The sequence below is a fragment of the Serpula lacrymans genome, assembly GCF_000218685.1.
Source record: "Serpula lacrymans var. lacrymans S7.9 unplaced genomic scaffold SERLAscaffold_6, whole genome shotgun sequence".
Taxonomy (NCBI): domain Eukaryota; kingdom Fungi; phylum Basidiomycota; class Agaricomycetes; order Boletales; family Serpulaceae; genus Serpula; species Serpula lacrymans.
Window position 1 is genome coordinate 2811079 of NW_006763295.1, and position 19031 is coordinate 2830109.

Consider the following 19031-nt stretch of genomic DNA (forward strand, 5'->3'; position numbering starts at 1 on the left):
CCATTTGTAGTTGGTTAGAGGTTATTGAACTAGGTACCACGTAACAAGAGAATTACAAGGGGAATAGTGATCTAAACAATGTCTGTCCACGCATAAAGCAGAAAAGTCCATATCCACAAATGATGTACTCGTCACTCAACCATTAATCAGTACCTCGGTGTCTTCCTGCGAAAAGAGCCTTCCGCTAAAGCACAAAAAAGCAGTCAGCGTAAATCGCCATCCTCAAATGACAAATTGCTTCATCACACGCACCGTCAGGTGAGTCACCTGACAATTTGGGCTGTAAGAAGGAGCACTGCAGCTTCACAACTCACCGGGATGACCCTGGATCGCAGCTGGCTCCTGCACGCCTCCATATCCCCCGGCGCCCCCTGCCCCTACACCAGTGTAATAACTTTGCCCGTACGGCGTCGGCTGGGGATCCTGTGTATATACACCCTTCGGGTCGGACAAGGGGTACGTTGTGGGCGCATAACCGCCATCCATGTACTCCGAGCTCTCCTTCTGCATGGGCGCATTCATAACCGTCGATGCGCCGCTTTCATTCCTGTGGTGCCCAAACCCGCGAGCATCTCTACCGCCGCCGAGGTGATCTGTAGAGGGCCTAGAATCCCAAGGATCACCGCGGTCGCCCATAGCGATATCATTGGTAAAGGGTTTAGTGGAGTCATCGAGAGAATCGTACATGGCATGGTCGTGCCTCTGAGAAGACCCGTACGAGGACACAACGATTGAGAAGTAGCTCTGAATTGGTGACATTAGGCAGGGTATAAAGGAATGAGGCTACTGCTTTTAATCTTCAGTAGCCCAGGTCAAACGTACCTGTGTGATAGCGAAAAATACCCATGCCCCTCCCATCAAGCCGACATCGACCCACGAGAAGATATTGCAGAGTGTCTGCCCTTCAGATGACGTTGATGATGAGCCGGACACAGGAAAGAACTTCTTTTCGCAATTAGACTGAGCCGTGGAATGGCGAGTGGCAGAGATGATGACCCATGCGATGGCGATGGCGAACGCGGCGACAGAGACTATGAGGTGTAGAGTGACATATCGACGGTATAAAATTGGTTTCTCCTGCGTGGGTTTGCGAATTGTCAAAATGAATGGAATGGGTGAGTGTATATAGGGTGGAACAATCCATACCTGAGCTACACCCATAAAACCTAGCAGCTGGATGGCAGCTGCTATGTAGCAAACAATGGCGAAAAGCCAGGGTGCAAAAGACGGTGTTGCAGCACCGACAACTACAAAGAACAAAAGCCAGATGCAAAAGTCAGTATCAATGTACTACTGACGGTACGAAGTGTGGGGAAATCGCACTTTCAGGCGTTGCGACAGAGAGCGTAGCTACGACAACTCCAAGCACGAATTGTTCAGTTAAAGTGGCATAGATGCCTGGGTTGACGAGGGGAATGGCACAGCAGCAATATTCTCTTGGTTTCATGGTTGCTGAAGGGAATGTCGATGGTTATGGTGTTTGGATACTTGAGCACTTGAGTGTTCGTGCCAGGCCTGCGGAAAGACTGTGGCGTGCGGTGTATACAGCATTGGAGTGGGAGCAGTGCAGTCGTGCGAGTGAGGATGTCACAAATGTGACGCTGCCACCCTAAATATTGTCCAGTTTGACGCCCAAGGTATCAGCGCATGGCAACTACTTCTACCAGAAGCTCTCAAGGATCATGCCTCCTCCGCATCTCCGCAGTACAATGATAAGCTTGTTGGAGTCCGACTCTTGGTTTTTTTCTTTGAAAGACTTTTCGGACCATGGAAGGCAACATTTGCTTGTACACCCTATTGCATACGAGCGTCTACTGCTGGAGATAAGGTCTGGCTTTTCTGCTGGTGGTGTCGCCGTAGGGAGCAAAGAAGAACAAGCTCAACACGCCAAGGTCCACCAATTGGGTCTACTTTATAGAAATAACCTCATGTGCGTTTGTAAGGATAGAGTCCATTTACATCGAATACTAGTACTACTGAAAGGAACCCAGTTCGCTCTAACACGGGACCTACGCCTGCATCAAATGCCCACGTATCGCGCCCTTCCTTCGAGGAACATAAGGAAGCGATTCTCTCCGCGATGGCTGATGCCCCCAAAACCAAGGGAAATGCCAAAAAATGCATCAGTTTTCCATACCTCACCCTGTGTCTTCCTGCGAAACTCTGGCCCGTACATTAGGCCCTTTTGCGTGATGGTTGCAAGTGCATGATCACTGGCGCATACGACGTTAACTCCTGCTTGAAATATCCCGAGAATAAAGGGCTTGCGACCAACAGCCGCCCAGTCACGAACACTCAATGTGCCCATCTGTTCTCGGAATCAGCCCAAGACGCTAACCAGCTCGGTGGTTTTGATGTTGATTTCGGCCTATATCAGTCCTATGCAGGAATCCTCAGCTACCGCTTTCACAATTTTAAAGATGTTTGGTCTGGAGGGTACAGTTCGAAGAAAAAATCCTTGGCGGTCAAGTAAACAATCTGTGCCAACGTGCTCTTTATGGCCTCATCTCCGCGCGATGCTTTGATCACTTTCACATCTCGTTGGAGGAGGCTCCCAAGCAAGCCAGTTCTTTCTTCCGTTTCCATTTGCTTGACCCCAGTCTCGCTCCTCTACAGCGGCAGCATAGCCCAACACTGACAACGTTCGAGCTTCCGACGACGTGCGTTTCTCCCTCTCGAAGCGGCCTCCTCCTCGTGTCGAGATCCGGACATGGTGGCGGATTTCAGAAGGGCGAGGATGGCCCCCCCTCCCCTGGACTGCCGGACCGAATCCTGTCGATGAATCCCATTCGTGCGGCCTGTGCTCGCGTTGCGCACTTGTCCGCAGCCGCCGAGCAAATTGACCCCACTACTTTGGGATCGAGAGGGACACGGTGGTCATGGCAGAAGATGGGAGCAGTGCATGTTTTCTTGGCTCGGTGTTGTCGCGTATGACTGTCAATGCCTAATGCACGTTTGAGAAGCTTTTTCGTTTGAGGCTGTATGAGCTCGACTATATAGGTGACTTGGCAATCGTAGGTTTGAACAAAGGTATTTTGACAATCCCAAGAAAACCCAACTTTTTCACCATCCAGACTAGACTTTATTTTATTACCGAGTGTCACACCTGAAACTCTGACTTACTCTCAAAAAAAACTCGACAAAATCACACAACGCAGGCCATCAAAAAAACTATACATTTTGACCAAAACTACCAGACAAAAAGGTACTATGACCCTGTAGCAAAAACTAGATGCGAGATGATGAGAGAGAGAGGGAACGGGTGCCGGGCAAGCAACTAGAGAGATCGCGCGCGAGAGACGGGAGTGGGAAGAGACTTGGGGAGAAAATATACAGATGAGCAAAAAAAGAAAAAAGAGAAAGAAAACGGAAACACCGGCAGCGACAGATGGATATATAACAAGCTTTGAATAATGCGGGAATGAGGACCGATGGGAATGGGGGAGGGATGATAACGTGGGGAGTGAGATATATAAGTATTTCTGGTGTATATAGCACAATAAAACGAAACAAAAAGAATAGGGGAAAGAAGGGGATCACATAGTCGGGCCCAACACCTTCTCCAATCGTAAGATCAGATCTAAGTCAAAGCTCAAACTTGCCTCCTACCCCCCAAGAAATTGAGTTGCAGGAAAAAAGCGTACAGGTGAAACAAATAGAGATCGAGCATAGCATACACAAGCGCAAACCCGCCTGCATGCCTTGTCATCAGAGTGTCCGAAGTTTGCCGTTTCAGAATTTGTACCGAGGGTCTTCTATCCGTCATAGATGCGTCGCCATTGTCCATAGCTGCAAGTGCGGCTACACTAGGGACGACTTCGTCTCTGGCGTCCTCGACATGAACTTCAGGTGTATCTAGTCAGCTTGAGGTTTCCACGACCCGGACCCACGTCACTTCAGAAGGAGTCGACGACGAAGGAGGCACGTTCTCTTCGTCGCTATCCGCGTCAGCAGCCAGCTCTTCCTTGGTTTCATTGACACCGGTATCTTCACCCTTGGCATTCGCGTTCGCGTCTGCAATAACAGTTGCCTCCACAGAAGTCGCAGCCTTATCCGCTTCCTTCTTCTCAGCCAAGGCTTTGTCTTTGGTCCCCTGTTCCTGGAGCTGCAGCTTAAGCTTCGCGAGCTCAAGCTCTTTCTTCTCGAGGTCGGCCTTTTCCTTCTCCTTTTCTAGGAGTTCCTTGCGCCGTTTCTCGCGCTACATTTCGATAGGATCAGTTCAACACTTTATTCGACGAGAAAGGTGATATTAGTATGAATGTACGCTCCGACGACTTACTTCCAACTTTTCCTTGATCTCGCGTTGTTCCTTCTCTTTCTTTAGCCTTTCCTTGAGCTCTCGCTCGCTGATGACCCATGGGGCGGCTTCTTCCGCGGCCGTCTCAGGCTGTGACTTGTTCTTCAGGAGATCTAGTATCAACAACCACAACAATGAAAAAAGGGAGCACAAAGATATCAGTAACATAATCATGAGAGTAGACAAACGCACCAAATCCCATCCAGAAAAAAAAAAAAAAAATCAAGCGCAACCACGAACCATCATAGCACCAACAAAAAGATAAACTCACATCCTTGCAGGGCGGCAACGCTAAACTCCTCCTCGGGAATCGAGTCCGCAAACTTCTTTGCAAGTTGTGCCAACTTCGCAGCATCGAGTGGCTTCGCAGAGTGTTGGCATGCAGCGATGTGCTCCTCCACAGGGGGAGGCAAATACGCCTGGTTCTTCGCGCCAAACTCCTCGGCACCTGAACCGGGGGTCGTGTTCTTAGTCGACCTCGACACCAGCGAGGAAGTAGACGAGGAGAACGAGGGTGACATGGACCATAGGGAGGAGTCGTTGGAGCTCGTAGTGGGCGATTGAGGACCGGGTAAATCAATGCCCTCAAGGTCACCTTCCAATACTTCGGCATCGTCTTCGGTAGAAGGGAAGAAATTGCGGAAAAGTGCCTCTGCTTGCCACTTGGATGCATTCTTGAACTCTATCCATACGTCCATACGACCAGGACGAGAAAGAGCAGGGTCCAAGCGCTCAAGATGATTCGTCGTGCTATTGTTACAATATCAGCACCATGCCAGCGACGAAAGCACTTGAACAACTCGACACTTACGCAAACAAAATACGGCCCTCGGCCGCGGCCACACCATCCAGTGCATTCAACAAACCACTCAGACTCAGCGTGTTCACGTCCGAAATATGGTCCTTATTGTGCCTCTTATGCCTGCTGTTTGCACTCGACGTAGGCTCGGGAGACGAGTTGCCCTCCTCGCTTGTAGCGCTCGATGAATCGGGCGTGCCCGTCGAGTTCTTGTCACGGGTGACGCTCCGCGTGAACGCTGCATCGAGGTCCTCCAAGAGAACGATGCATCGTGCGGGAACGCGACCCATGAGGGTCTGGAGCGTACTGTCACTGATCCAGGACGAAGACAGCGAGACAACGTAGATGTCGAGCATGAGCTCGCCAGCAATGGCGTGGATAAGAGAGCTCTTTCCTGAGCCTGGGACACCATGCAAGAGATAACCACGACGGAAAGGGATACCACGGTCAGCATACCACTATCATGGTTGTGATTGATGAGTGTGTTATTACCAAGATGAGCGACATATTTACCTTTTCGGATTTCAAGAAATCACGCGTGTCGTTGAGAAGCATCTCCTTTACACCTGGGTTGAGGACGATAGACGACATGGGACGCTTGTGGCGCGAGTCTGTCCAGCGCCAGCTACCATGAGAGTCTGCGAAATAGATCTGGATGCGGTGTATCGCCTCGGCCTCGTACTCTTTCTTGGCCTGCAGCACAAGCTGCTTCAAGATCGAGTTATTCCTTGCCACAACACTGTCACACAACGCATTAGCCATCCGTTCGTCAAAGCGACATATAACAGACGGGCGCCTACCTTATCGACAACACCTCACATCCACTCCCGTCGCTCTTTCTCCCACGCCTGACTCTGAGCCAGTGGCCCTTGTAGTAGATAGTGTGGGTGGTGTCGAAGGTGGGTTGGAAGACGACGCGGGTCTTGACTTTGCCTGGGGCTGTGTCGTCCCCATCGTCTTCTTCTTCTTCGTCGCAGAAGGAGTTGTCAGCGGTGCGCGAGCCGGAGAAGCCGGGGGTGGTGGTGCGAGTGGTCGTCTCGAACTCTCTGGAACGCTGCCACTCGGGACGGCGAGAGAGCCAGAGCATGAGCCAGTCATAGGGATAGTCTTCCTCTGAGAAGTGGGCGGTGAGGAAGAAAGCTGTGCAGGGGGAAACTCTGAGCTCAGCATGGGACACTTGGGGTGGCAGAATGGACGAGGAGACTTACAGTTCACAAAATGGGACCTGCGGGTGAAATACGGGTGAGAACGGGTGGGTGAGTAGGTGTGGTTCTGAGAAGAGAAGAGACGCACCAAGCAGAGCTAGAGACTCTCCTTGCTGTCTCTACGGTTCCCCCCAGGACGACAAGCTTCATGCCGTCAATGACGGACGAGCCTCCTGCGCCGCCTACGAGGGGTTGAACGAGCGATTTGAGAGCGTCCATGCCAATGTGGATGTAAGGAAGGAATCAGTTTACAAGCCAATGCTGCGAACACAGTGAAGACGGGTGGGGGTCAGCGGGTGTGGGTGTGGTGGTTGGAAGCAAAAGGAGGTCAGGGCTATCTAGGGTGAATACAGCGGATGTAGGGCAGGTCTGTGCGGGTACTCTAGGGCGCTACTGTGATTGAGTGTTATAGACTATGGTATGACTAGCACTGACTGTCGCAACCGCAGACTGACTTGTCAAGACGAGAGAGTCAAGTCAGGACGCGTCAGCGGAACGTGGTCCTATATTCCCGACTTTTGGCGCCCATTTATATCAGCTCACGCCACCGGCTAACTTCTCTCACTTTCTTGTTCGCTTGCATGTCCATAAAGCACTCCATCGACAAATGCGGAGACAAGGGCTATCGATACAGTATGTGTACATTATATTACTGATAGCAAGCAAGGACAACTTGTAGACAGCGCTAGACTCTAAGACATGGCCAGGAACAGCCCCTCTACTGCCACATTGGCCTGCCACACTCCCAGCCTCCTCACTGCCCGCAGCACCAATGGCGCGGGAAGCACGAGCACGAAAGCAACTGGGACGAAAACAACAAGAATAAGAGAGACCAATAGCGTGATCCCTGGTTTGATCACGAGAAAATAGAAGAGCGCCTGGTATGAAGTCGGGTCTGTGAACTGAGAAAGGGGCTTGGTCATGAACCAACAAGTGAATAAAAGGCAGATGCCTACCATCGCATATGCATTTTTGTAGAATGACGTTTCGTACTTCGTACCGGTTGCTGCGCCCGATTCCACCTCTGCAGGTGTCGCTGGGCGCTGGCGAGTGAAGATGGGCCGTGCAGGATACGGCAGCGGATAGGCAAGAGGTCCGTGGAATGTAGACTGAAGAGCAAGCTGCACAAAGTTAACGACGCCGAATAAACCTTGAATATACAATGTGCACTCACCTCTCCCCTGGCAAACGCCCTGGCTCCTATTAGATCGAAGAAACACAGGACAGCGCCTAATGGAAGTGCCATCAGCAGTGTGGTTCCAGTCTACAAAGACCGTTGTTCCATCAGCTTGATAATTCAAATAGACTTGGAGAGCATGGTGAATGGAACGGTAGTCTAGAACGAGAAAGAATCGAGACAAGACGCCCGGTGATAGCTATTCTTACAACCCCCAAGGTCCGATGTCGCGAGCGCAATCAAACCTTGCCGATGTGGGGTACTAGTACACCGGATGGGTTGAGCATAAGGATACTCTGGTTAGAGCTATACCAAGATAAGAACGTAGGGAAAGGTACTCCTTGGAGTCGCATAGCCCGCGGCAAGGGATTAGATTTCGAGAGAAACTCACCAAAGTAAAGATAAAGAGGTATATCCACGCTGCGAGCGCATAAGGAAAGTTGAGCACCATGAGGTGGAATACGGCGGCGTAGTACGCTCTCTTGAACACCGGCCGAAAATACCTCGCCCATGCGCGCCTCGAAAACAGCAATGGGTGTCTCCCGCTCTCTCTGTGCTGATACTCTGGCAGCACATAATCCCTGCCGGTATGCACATGAGAACCGTGGGTGGGAGCACGAGCGTCATCACGCTGTTCGCCCGCGAGGAGATCATAGTCATCCACGTCGCTCGAGTCGTCAACGTCAGCTCGAAAGAGTGAGAGTACAGTCTGGGCGAGAGAAGGAGCGGCAGAGCTTGAGGATAAGACTGTGCTTGTGTGCGACGCAGAACGGGGACGGGTTAAGCGCCGTGTGGAGCTGATGAGAGAGGCGTTGGAGGGTGCGAGGAGCGGTGTTGTCTCTGACGCATCGTCAGAGGGTGGGAAGGGGCGAAGGAGCACGCGGGAGGGCGGGGAGTGGGCGGGAGGATGGTCGTGCTCGCTGTCAGGGATGGGCTCTGGGGAGGAGAGCTGGGTGGACTGGAGACGGCGGGAGAGACGGCGGGAGGAGCGAGCTCGACGTTCGCGGGAGGGATAGGGCGGTGGCGGGTCGTCGGATGGAGGCGGGTCGACGAGAATGACGCTGGCAGGACTGTCTGGCGCAATGGTCATGCTGATAAGACAACGTCTCCAATGCGTAGTGCGCTGAGCTAAAGGGGAAGGCTCAATCGGGAAGGTCAGGACAAATAGAGCACAACACGGGCACTCAACGCCCACAAAGTCATGCTTAGTTCCGCCACGACAACATGATGCGTTGGTTTGTCATCATCGCGGCCCTCCCAGTCGTCCTCCAGATATCGCTCATCCTGTTCTTCGTGGGTCTCTTGTCCTCCACCCCGCCGTCGCTGGTGTCGTCACTGGCGCCGTGGGTGTGTCAATGATCCTAATCTTGCTGACAATCGTCCTGCCCTCGTTCTCGGTTCACTGTCCATACCAGTCTCCTCAATCTTGGATATTCTTCGTCATCGTAAAGCCCCTGCGCATCTTTTTCTCCCCGACGAGCCTCAGGCTGCCTTTCAAGAACTCGCCAAAAACAACCACCAGTACCCCACCCACCGGCTCGCCTCCCCTCAAGAACTGGCGTGAGCGTGATCTAGCGATCGCAGAGCGCTTTGGGGATGAACTTGATGTGCAAATACTCGAGATTGCCGATCAGCATTTCATGAACGAGGACTTTTTGGGGAATGTCGTCCGTCCGTGTATTGCGCGTGCGTTGTTTTTACAGTATCATGGCCTACCGCGCATGTTGTTCGGTCAAGACGATCGAGAGTGCTGAGCGTATCCCACTCACGGAAAACACAACTATCACGCTGTTGGAATTCGCGCTCGACATATACAAGACTGTTCCTCTTCGCACAAAGCCTCATGCAGATAAGAAACACTATCATCAGCGTCTTTCCCATATTATATCAGAGCTGTATGCTGTCGTGAGCAATGCCGATCCTCATCTTCCCATGGACGAAGTCCGCTTTGATACCAAGGTTCGCCCTTTTATTGAAGTCATGGAAAGAGAAAGTGCAATCAAGTGTCTCTACAACGTCATTTGTCGCAGCACCAACTGCTCTATGAAAAGAATCAAACGGCAGATGCCCATTTTCACCGCGAGAAAGCTCAACACTAGGATCATTCGCATTGCTGAACACCTCTTGGAACAAATTCCGGGAGAGATAGATCGTGATAATATCTATCCGCAACGCCCTGAGCTGATCAACATTATCTCCAGCCTCTCATTGTCGCCAGACACTCCGGTGGAATGGAAGGAGTACTATTTGAAGCAGGTGATCCACCCGGCCCTCAACGCCATGACCCCAAAGGTCGCTGCTGAAGTCCTTCTCAAGATCATTTCATGCCGATCAAAGTGTCCTCTCATTATTATCCATTTGTGCGGACGAATTGGCTGCACAAAGGACATGACGATCACTTCGCTGAACATGGCTGCTGTCTTATTGCGGAGGGAACAGGAATGGAGAGCACAGGAAGGCCACCTGTTGAACTACCAACGTCGGGCTCTCGTCAACGTCATATCTAAACTACATTTCTTGGTAGTGGAAGAGGTAGCGCAAGAGCGCCATTTTGGACAGTACGGTCAGAGAACGGATACGCCGACGCTGATCAACTTGATGGAGCCGCGGGCGGCTGCGCAGTGTCTCTACAGTATCGTGGCTGATCGGGCAGGTTGCACATTGGCCGAAGTCGAAGACTTTGGTGTCATTTCGCCGATTAGAGACGTGGCAGATGTATTGGTGGGCATTGCCAAGCGTATTTTACAGAAATTGAATGATGAAGACGATCGTGTTGCTTTACACCGTTCGCGCTTGGTCTACATATTGTCTGAAGTGTGTGGACCAGTAAGTAGTGACCACCTGAGGGATACGCACATGCAAGATGTGATCTTCCCCATACTGCAAGCCATGAAGCCCGTCGCCGCGGCCACGTGCTTCCATCACATCGTTGCTCGCAGAACTCGGTGGCCCGTGCATGCTGTCCATGAATGGGAGGAAATTTCTTGGAATGAGAACGCGACAATGACTATTCTCAACATCTCTGCCGATATCTTGCGAAGAATGCCCGATGGCGACGAGTCGACGGCTGCTCACCGCTCGCGTCTCGTGAACGTCGTGTCGAGTTTGTTTCTCTTAGTATCCCGCGATGGGCATGACGTAGACGGGACCCATCTACAGGACGTCACGCGTCCCCTCATCACTTTCATGCACCCCGAAGCTGCGGCACGCTGTCTATTCACCTTAATCTCTCTCCGTTCCGGATGTTCTACGAAAGAAATCGAGGACTGCGATGTCATTGATTATTTTGATGTACAGGGACATCAAGAGCTGTTGACCATTGCGAGCGATGTTCTTCGCATGTTTGGCGTTGGCGAAGATCAAATCGCTCCTAGCCGCTCACGTCCTCTCTGAGTTAGTGGAACCAGAGAGGATACAGAGCGTACCGGAGGAATTGATTCGTCCCTGCCTTGAGAGCATGCGCCGGGTACGGCGGCGATGTGTCTCTATAGGGTTATCGCTCGGCAAGCCGGCTGTCCCCGCGAGGCGATTATGTCCTGTGATATCATTCCGTGCACTGGGGATGCGACGGACGCTTTGCTAGGCATGGCTATGGACATATTCAAGAGAATTCACTCGGATGAGGACAATCAGGTCTCGCACCAAACTCGTCTCGTTAACATCGTTGCTGAACTGTCCGTGTCTGTTGACGCGAGCAGCAGATCTGTGAAAGACGCGCGTCTGCGCGATGTCGTTCGCCCCCTTATTGCGACTCTTGAACCAGAAGTGGCGGTACTTTTACTTTGCGTGTATGACATCGTCGCCCACCGTGCGGGCTGTCCTAGGAAAGACTTTGAGAGCTTTTGCCCCATCCCGTCTATGGGGAAGGTGACGGATGTGCTGTTGGATATTACGAAGGACGTGGCGAGCAGAACTCGCGCAGACGATGATTCCACCGCGTGGCACTTGTTGCGCTTGGGTCATATAACATGTCAGCTTTCCGGGTTTGATGACCCCACCGAGGGAACTACGAAGGAGGGTCGCCGGCGGGATGTGATTTTTCCTATCAAAGATATGGAACCTGAGTCTGCGGCGATCTGCTTGTATGATATCGTTGCTCACGAAGCTGGCTGTCCCCGCGAGGCGATCCTGGCGTGTGAGGCTTTTCCAAGTACTGGGGATGCGACAGATTTACTATTGGACATCACCGAACAAGTTATTCGGCGGATGGAGGGCTATGGTGATGGACAAATGTTACATCAAATGCGTCTGGTGAACATTCTTTCCGAGCTTTCCGTATCGGAGGATGCAGGGAGCATATTAGCCAAAGAGACTATGTTGTTCACTCTGGAGGCGAAAACGGCTGCAGAATGTCTATACAACGTCATTGCCCGTCTGGTGAACTGTTCGTCGCAGGACATCAAAAACTGTGTCGCCATCCCACCTACAGGAGTGATGACCGAATCGTTGATGGATGTTGCCCATGATGCGTTCAAAAGGATCAGGCCTGATGATGATCGTGAGGCGTTACATCGCATACGTTTGATCAATATTATCGCGGAACTTTCAGCGTCAGATGATGCCCACTGTCAGTCCGTGAAGAAAGGGCGCCTGCAAGATGTTGTCTGTCCTTTGCTTAAAAGTATGGATTCGGAACCTGCAGCCACATATTTGTACCACGTTGTCGCCGGTCAAGCTGGCTGCTCCCGCGAGAACATATTGGCCTGTGGTGTCATCCCGCCAACCGGAGACATGACGAATGTTTTGTTGGATGCTACTGCAGATATTCTTCACAGGATACATAGCTATAGTGATTGTCAAGCTTCCCATCAGAGATGTCTCATCAACATCTTGTTTGGACTCTCCGTATCGGATGATGCGAGCAGTATATTTGCAAAAGAAATCCGACTGCGACAAGTGCTTCCCCCTCTTCTGCCCACCCTTGGACCAAAGACAGCTGCAGACTGTTTGTACCATATTGTTGCTCACTGCGCTCATTGCTCACCACAAAGTATCAAAAATGGTGGCGCCATTCCTCCTACGGGCGTGGTCACGGATGTACTGATGGACATGACTAAGGGCGTATTCAATAGAATCTGCTTAGAGGATGATCCTCATGCCTCGCATCGATCCCGGCTGATCAACATTTTATCTGAACTATCTGTATCAGCCGAGGCACACAGGAGATCTGTCAAGGAGAGCCATCTGCAGGACGTCATTCGTCCTTTACTGGAGGATATGGATCCGATCCCAGCCGCGATTTGTTTGTCCAGCATCATAGAGCACCGATCTGAAATCCCTGGAAATCATTTCGTTGACGAGGATATTTCTGGCGCTGAGTGTACTGCACAATCTCTTTTGGATATTTCCCTCGGAATTCTTCAGAGACTGCCTCATCTGGAGGCAATGGACCCTTATCATTCACGTCTCAATGTCATGTCAAGACTTTATGTGTTGGTGATTCAAACGAGCAAAATAGCCGACGAGACCTACCTGCAGACTGTCACACGCCCTTTCTTCAGGGTTATGGAACCAACAGCTGTGGCAGAATGCATCCGTACTCTTTCCCGCCTCCGGGGTAAAGGCTCGGCAATTACGCTTTTGCTCTTCGCCCTTGAAAACGAACGTCGCTGCGTTGATGAATGTGGCCTCCTCCAAGACCTTACAGCACTATACCACGACTCGATCGTTCGATATGGCATACTTTCCGACGAGACCAGATTAGAAGAAGTCATTCGACCTCTCATCAATCGTATGCCACTGGAACTCGCTGCCGAATGTCTGTTAAGAATTATTGCTGATTGCGCCCAATGTTCGGTTGAGGTCCTTCGCGGCCGCAGCGGCATGCCCGCTGAGTTCCAACCAAATGACCAGTTGCTGAATATTGCTCTTGATATCCTCGTAAAGTTCCGTCATCGCCTCTCGGATACTCAACTTCGGCACCGATTATGTCTTGTTAACTTGGTATGTCAGCTATACCCTCGACTGGTTGCTCCTTCGCATAGTCTCATCCAGAATATGTGGGCCTCCTTCATGATATGCAGTGGTCAAGAGGGCATCAATCAGGGACTCAACTTCCTCTTTACTTTACAGTTAACAGCCGGAACGAGTCGTTTGTCTCTTCCTTTTCTGGTTCTCGTGTCGGAGTGCTGAAATGTCACATGTACAGTTGCTGCGATCCAATACGTCATCGCATTCGCGAAACATACGATGCACCAAAGTCCTACTAGGTCCTACTCTATTCATCAAATCATTTACGATTGCATGCACTATGGCATGCTTGATTGGTAAAAATGGAACCAACTCTGATCGCCAAGCGTACTACCAGAAATACCGCCTGCCACTGCAAACGGTGTTATTTCAATTTGTAGAGGATAGCTCTCATCGCCCGGGACTATCATTTGGGGTAGAGCACGCTCGCACTCTCAAGCGCTTTTGCGATGGTATAAGAGGGCTTGGCGCGATGGATAGCGATATGATAACTAGCGAAGTTGTGGAAAATGTGGTGGCATGCATCAGGGGCGAGAGAAAGGTTAATGATCAAGTCAACAGAAGCCTCTGCTTATTGCAGGAGACATTCGGCCTTGGAAAGTAATTACTTGTATGTGATCAATGTAAAACCATCCAAGAGACTTGATTATCAGATTCATAAAGCAAAGGAGATATGATCGCCAGTCATTAGTCGGACCAAATTGTGATATGACAGGGAGTCATGTTGTCTGTCATAGAATGAGTGATTTATTTGGATGGGCCACCAGGATGATAGCTTGCCGGTGATCGACGTCGGGTGCTGAGGTGGGGTGAGATATCGACGTGCTTGGTCGATCAGTCACGTGTGCCCACGCTTCGTCCGCGGTGGTGCTGATCACGTTCTCGAGCGCACACAGCCCCATGATTTGACATGGCAAAGTAGGACTGAGCAGTACATTGCGGGGCAGTTTCAGAAGATGATGCATGATGTGGTAAAGCTGGAGGCTGACGCATGATAGGGCGGTGTGATATACGTGATTTGCAGAACTGTCATTGGAGCCTTCTTATGAAATGAGCGCCATGATGAAAGACCGGTGAAGGAGAGCTGCGAGCGCACAAGAAAGGCGTTTTGATTGGCCTACAATGGAAAACCACGTGAGCATGGGACTAGTAAAATAATGGGCCGCCGGCCGGAATGATGAGAAGTACGTTAACGGCATGTTAAGTCGGGATAAAATAAATAAACAAAATAAATGTTAACAGCAAGAAATTTGTTTCTCTCCCGCATCAACGGAGTGTGAACGGCTCTTTTTCTGCTGCTATCCAGCTGTCGACTTCCCACCTCCTGCTAATTATTGCTGGATTGCTCGCTCTTTCCCTTTTTTTTCACAAATCCCCCTTTGCTTTCCCCTTTCTTTTCTTCCAACGGTCATCCACACTTGTAAAAAATGGGTTGCGTCCAATCTACCGGTGTCGACGACGAAGCAAAGGCCCGTGCGTACACCTCTCTCTCGTATCCAACCACCTCACTCTTCGTCAACCAACCAGTACTCATCCCTTCTTTCCCTCTCTTGCAGGCAATGACGAGATTGAGAACCAGCTTAAACGTGACCGCATGATGGCCAAGAACGAGATAAAAATGTTGTTGTTAGGAGCCGGAGAGTCTGGGAAGGTGAGCTTCAGTTCTCCAGGAAAGAAGTGCTCTCTTTAATGGCTTACGAAAGTCAACGGTACTGAAACAAATGAAACTCATTCATCACGGCGGTTATAACGAACAAGAACGAGATTCGTATAAAGAGATTATCTACTCCAATACTATCCAGTCTATGCGGTATGTCTCGCTCAATCTTGATATCCCGTCATAATGGAATCGCTAAGATGATCGATATAGTGCTATTCTTGAAGCTATGCCTCAACTCGACATCTCGCTGTCACCGCAAAATGACGCTCGTCGTGCAGCCATCCTTGCTCTTCCTCTTCAACTCGAGGGTGACGTCCTTCCCAGGGACGTTGCTGATGCTGTTCGAGGTCTCTGGCGTGACTCTAGTGTGAAGGAGGCAGTCCGTCGATCACGGGAGTTCCAGTTGAATGACTCTGCTGTCTACTACTTCAATGCTATTGACCGCATGGCTGCAGCTGGATACCTTCCAACGGATCAGGATATTCTCAGAAGCAGAGTCAAGACAACCGGTATCACGGAGACAACTTTCAAAGTAGGAGAGCTGACATACAAGCTCTTCGACGTGGGTGGTCAGAGAAGTGAGCGGAAGAAATGGATTCATTGTTTCGAAAACGTGACGGCTTTGGTGTTCTTGGTAAGTTTGAGTGAGTACGATCAGATGCTGTACGAAGACGAGAGTGTGGTACGTTTCACTCTGACCTCTCCATCGTCTGTGGAGTAATTGATTTATCTACCATAGAACCGGATGCAAGAAGCATTGACGCTCTTTGATTCAATATGCAACTCGCGATGGTTCGTGAAGACTTCGATTGTAGGTTTATCCCTCATATCCATACTTTTGTGTTGCTAAGCTATGTCTATAGATCTTGTTCCTGAACAAGATTGATCTTTTTGCAGAGAAGCTACCTCGTTCTCCGCTTGGCGACTATTTCCCAGATTACAACGGTGGCGATAACTACGATGCTGCATGTGAATATCTGCTTCAGCGTTTTGTTTCCCTAAATCAGAGCGCTGCTACGAAGCAAATATACGCACACTATACTTGTGCAACAGACACGCAACAGATCAAATGTAAGCCATATCCATGTTCCCCGCCTTCCTCGGAGATTTGCTCACGGCCTTCTTTCAGTCGTTTTGAGTGCTATCCAGGACATTCTCCTGCAATTGCATTTACGCGAATGTGGTCTGCTGTGATTTTCGGATGTGTTCTTTGACTTTCCACTGTCTTCCCCGTATATGCATCATCTGCTGCAGCCCTTTATGTAGCTACTGCACAAGTCTTTCATTGCAACAGACACTATCGCGCCCGTCATCTTGATTATAACCCTCTTATGATTTTATTAGTTCATTCACGAATGTCTATCATTACACGCTTTTGAACATAGTACATGGGTTTAGTTTCTTTTTATTATCTGTTGTCTTCATCTTATATTTTGATGGGTGTTTTGAAACCTACTATACCCAGCCTTTAACGAATTCTCATGTAATGGATAGCCCATGTCTTGATCATCTGTCGCTCTCTTACTACTCATCCCTCTTACCATGTTGGGCATGCACAGGTATTGTTGGTGCTGTGCTTAGATGTCAATCAAACGCCACCTTTTTTACCTGTTTTGTGCGACCCTACATTGCGAACACTGTGCTTGGGGATGATCCGAAACTTGATACCACGACTGATCGGCATGGTCGTTTCAAAGGACAAGACTTGGTGATACCCGCCATACTATTTGTGTCTGGTTGACACCTGCTAGACCATTGGGGACTGGTCTGTACGTCGGGATGGCTTCAAATTGGGAGTAATATTGACATGGTATGGAACAAAGAGTGATGCTAGTAAAAATAGCGTGTATCACATCATTCGGTGCGAAAATGGCACCAGCGCATGGGCGTCAAAGTAGTGAATTCACTGATACAACTTGAACGAATAAAATGATGAATAAACACAGCGGAGCATAGCGTAAAGCACGATGAAATTCAAGATGCGGCTTGATTCAAGACATTTACAGGTTCGCGACAACAGGCGGGAGATCTGAGACACGACCGATGACGTTGTAACGTTTACTACGGTTGGGACGGGCTTATTTTAGCGCTGGTGTAACAGGCATTGCGGTGTCAAGGGAGACGTACGAGAAGTAACTGTGCCAGTCATCCAAGACCTTGCGGTCGTTCTCTTGCAGAGTGCTGTAATCAGGTATAGCATCCTCTGGCTTGAGACTCGACATTCCGAGTCCCTTGGAGCCGTCCTTTCCGGCAAAGAGGTTGTAAGACTTGCCGGGACCGTATACGTCTGCTTTGCGAGTCACATCAAAGATGTCACCTTGAGAAAAGAACAAGAGACATGGATGAGCTAATATCCAGTGGAAGACGAGTTGACAGATACCTTTGATAGAGACGTATATTGGCTTATCTGGTTTGCTGCCATCGTACTCCTTCAACTGCTCGAGAGTGTAGGGGTCACTCTTTGGAGGATCGAGGTCGGTTCTGGGCGGCTGCATGATGGTGCCCGCCTTTTTTGGTGCTTCTGGGGTTGTGCTAGCCACTTTTTTCTGTGGTGAGAGCGATAGACGACGGCGTATGAGAAATACGAAGGGCAAACCGAGAGCAAATCCGTAGATGAGCAGAGATAACATGACGGCTCGGGAACAGCCGTCCCGCCGAGCCATCCACTTGACCTGCCTTTCGCGGACACGGTGGCGGGTCTCACCTTTGACCACCACTCATAATAGCATTGCTCGCAGGCCAAGCGGCGCTTTGGCTGGTATTTCTTTGGCCAATTGTCCCAGTCGCTACAATAGCTTTGGCGTTGGCTTTGGTCAAAGCTATGGAGGCCACAGTGGCTCTCGCAGGGTATAAAACGTCCCCTCTCCTCTTACACTTTCCTTCGTCTCCCAGACCTCTCACCTCTCTCACAAAGTATTCAGCAGTAAACAGTCAGAAAACCACATTCTCTACACCAATATGCTTCCATCATTCACTCCACCCATTTACGAACCTCATGCCTATGCTTATGCTGGACTCGCTTTCAGTCAGCTTCCGACCATTGCTCAACACTATCTCACCACGGTTGCTCGGTTGATGCCACCAGCCGCCTATGACCCTAGCGCTATTCACGAAGAACGATCTAGGCTATCGCTCTCCCTGTTCAGGAGCCTGCAAGGCATCGATATCGCGATGGTCGAAAAAAGGCAAGAAGCCTACTCCATTGCCAAGCTGGGTGACACATCACCCACCCACGAGTGGTACGAGACGGCTCTCCAGAAGGACCAGGAAAGGCTGCACGAGGTCTTCAACGTGCTTCTTCCCGAAAGGGAAAGGACTCTGGACGAGTTTATGATCAAGTTTGACGCGCTTGTCTGGTTAGACGTGGATGGCCATGAGGATTTCAGTCTCGAGCAGTGGCAGGAGCATAGGAACAATCTGTCCACGCCTATCCTCAACTACACCGGCCAAGCCCTCGTTGCGCTGGACAGTGCCGTTTCGAAGAAGAATGTCGAGGGAGATGACAACTGGAGATCCCCAAGCGTTCCTGTCAGCCCTATCTGGCGCACTCACAGTCCCCGATACCCGCGGCCGGATAAGGCTCATTCGGAAATGCAGTGGAAGGTGGAGCGCACCTTGCAGGACATCCGGAACAAGCATCGCGGGAGTGCGTATCATCCACCAAGTTCCGTTTACGGAGGAAAGTGGCATTCGAGGAAGAACGGAAGGCCGCACTCGGGTTGAGATGGGCTTTCTTTACTAGTAATTTACTGTTTCTGTCCCACTTGTACTACAATGATGTACCACACACCATCCACGATCATTACATCGACATCTCTTTTTGACATCTGAACTGGAAGCAACCTAGTAACCACCGAATAGAAGATCCGTCAAGGTTAAGATCCCAGATGCTGCACCATGATCTGATCAGGGCCTCTTGATCT

General features: G+C 50.4%; 10 protein-coding genes across 10 annotated transcripts; 6 read left to right on the forward strand and 4 right to left on the reverse strand.

Annotated features, from left to right (window-relative positions):
* Positions 1–32: 32 nt before the first annotated feature.
* SERLADRAFT_466942 (uncharacterized protein) lies at positions 33–1517 on the reverse strand (the record flags this gene model as incomplete). The annotated part of the gene is made up of 6 exons (XM_007318075.1): positions 33–182; positions 315–543; positions 574–744; positions 823–1077; positions 1147–1247; positions 1324–1517. The coding sequence occupies 6 exons, from the start codon at positions 1445–1447 to the stop codon at positions 136–138; spliced, it is 927 nt and encodes a 308-aa protein (XP_007318137.1).
* A 165-nt stretch (positions 1518–1682) lies between these two features.
* Positions 1683–2179, forward strand: SERLADRAFT_437746 (uncharacterized protein; the record flags this gene model as incomplete). The annotated part of the gene is made up of 2 exons (XM_007318076.1): positions 1683–1930; positions 1984–2179. The coding sequence occupies 2 exons, from the start codon at positions 1683–1685 to the stop codon at positions 2177–2179; spliced, it is 444 nt and encodes a 147-aa protein (XP_007318138.1).
* A 583-nt stretch (positions 2180–2762) lies between these two features.
* On the reverse strand, positions 2763–6520 carry SERLADRAFT_448902 (uncharacterized protein; the record flags this gene model as incomplete). Its single annotated transcript, XM_007318077.1, has 7 exons — positions 2763–4198; positions 4280–4410; positions 4569–5047; positions 5109–5554; positions 5610–5835; positions 5897–6272; positions 6337–6520. 7 exons carry the CDS (start codon positions 6518–6520, stop codon positions 3860–3862), a joined length of 2181 nt encoding a protein of 726 aa, XP_007318139.1.
* A 473-nt stretch (positions 6521–6993) lies between these two features.
* SERLADRAFT_448903 (uncharacterized protein) lies at positions 6994–8568 on the reverse strand (the record flags this gene model as incomplete). The annotated part of the gene is made up of 4 exons (XM_007318078.1): positions 6994–7203; positions 7258–7422; positions 7476–7565; positions 7870–8568. The coding sequence occupies 4 exons, from the start codon at positions 8566–8568 to the stop codon at positions 6994–6996; spliced, it is 1164 nt and encodes a 387-aa protein (XP_007318140.1).
* Positions 8569–8697: 129 nt separating this feature from the next.
* On the forward strand, positions 8698–9320 carry SERLADRAFT_466951 (uncharacterized protein; the record flags this gene model as incomplete). Its single annotated transcript, XM_007318079.1, has 1 exon — positions 8698–9320. The coding sequence occupies one exon, from the start codon at positions 8834–8836 to the stop codon at positions 9230–9232; it is 399 nt and encodes a 132-aa protein (XP_007318141.1).
* A 159-nt stretch (positions 9321–9479) lies between these two features.
* On the forward strand, positions 9480–10284 carry SERLADRAFT_466952 (uncharacterized protein; the record flags this gene model as incomplete). Its single annotated transcript, XM_007318080.1, has 1 exon — positions 9480–10284. A coding segment is annotated over one exon (762 nt), but the record flags the coding sequence as incomplete, so codon positions are not given.
* Positions 10285–12764: 2480 nt separating this feature from the next.
* Positions 12765–14111, forward strand: SERLADRAFT_466955 (uncharacterized protein; the record flags this gene model as incomplete). The annotated part of the gene is given in 3 exon segments (XM_007318081.1): positions 12765–13569; positions 13627–13811; positions 13827–14111. The coding sequence occupies 2 exon segments, from the start codon at positions 12864–12866 to the stop codon at positions 13746–13748; spliced, it is 828 nt and encodes a 275-aa protein (XP_007318143.1).
* A 613-nt stretch (positions 14112–14724) lies between these two features.
* SERLADRAFT_466958 (uncharacterized protein) lies at positions 14725–16723 on the forward strand (the record flags this gene model as incomplete). The annotated part of the gene is made up of 7 exons (XM_007318082.1): positions 14725–14921; positions 15005–15099; positions 15152–15258; positions 15319–15790; positions 15848–15919; positions 15972–16179; positions 16238–16723. The coding sequence occupies 7 exons, from the start codon at positions 14876–14878 to the stop codon at positions 16300–16302; spliced, it is 1065 nt and encodes a 354-aa protein (XP_007318144.1).
* A 168-nt stretch (positions 16724–16891) lies between these two features.
* SERLADRAFT_388841 (uncharacterized protein) lies at positions 16892–17761 on the reverse strand (the record flags this gene model as incomplete). Its single annotated transcript, XM_007318083.1, has 3 exons — positions 16892–17169; positions 17236–17425; positions 17489–17761. 3 exons carry the CDS (start codon positions 17601–17603, stop codon positions 17109–17111), a joined length of 366 nt encoding a protein of 121 aa, XP_007318145.1.
* Positions 17762–17797: 36 nt separating this feature from the next.
* Positions 17798–18924, forward strand: SERLADRAFT_466964 (uncharacterized protein; the record flags this gene model as incomplete). The annotated part of the gene is made up of 1 exon (XM_007318084.1): positions 17798–18924. The coding sequence occupies one exon, from the start codon at positions 18067–18069 to the stop codon at positions 18829–18831; it is 765 nt and encodes a 254-aa protein (XP_007318146.1).
* Positions 18925–19031: the final 107 nt, after the last annotated feature.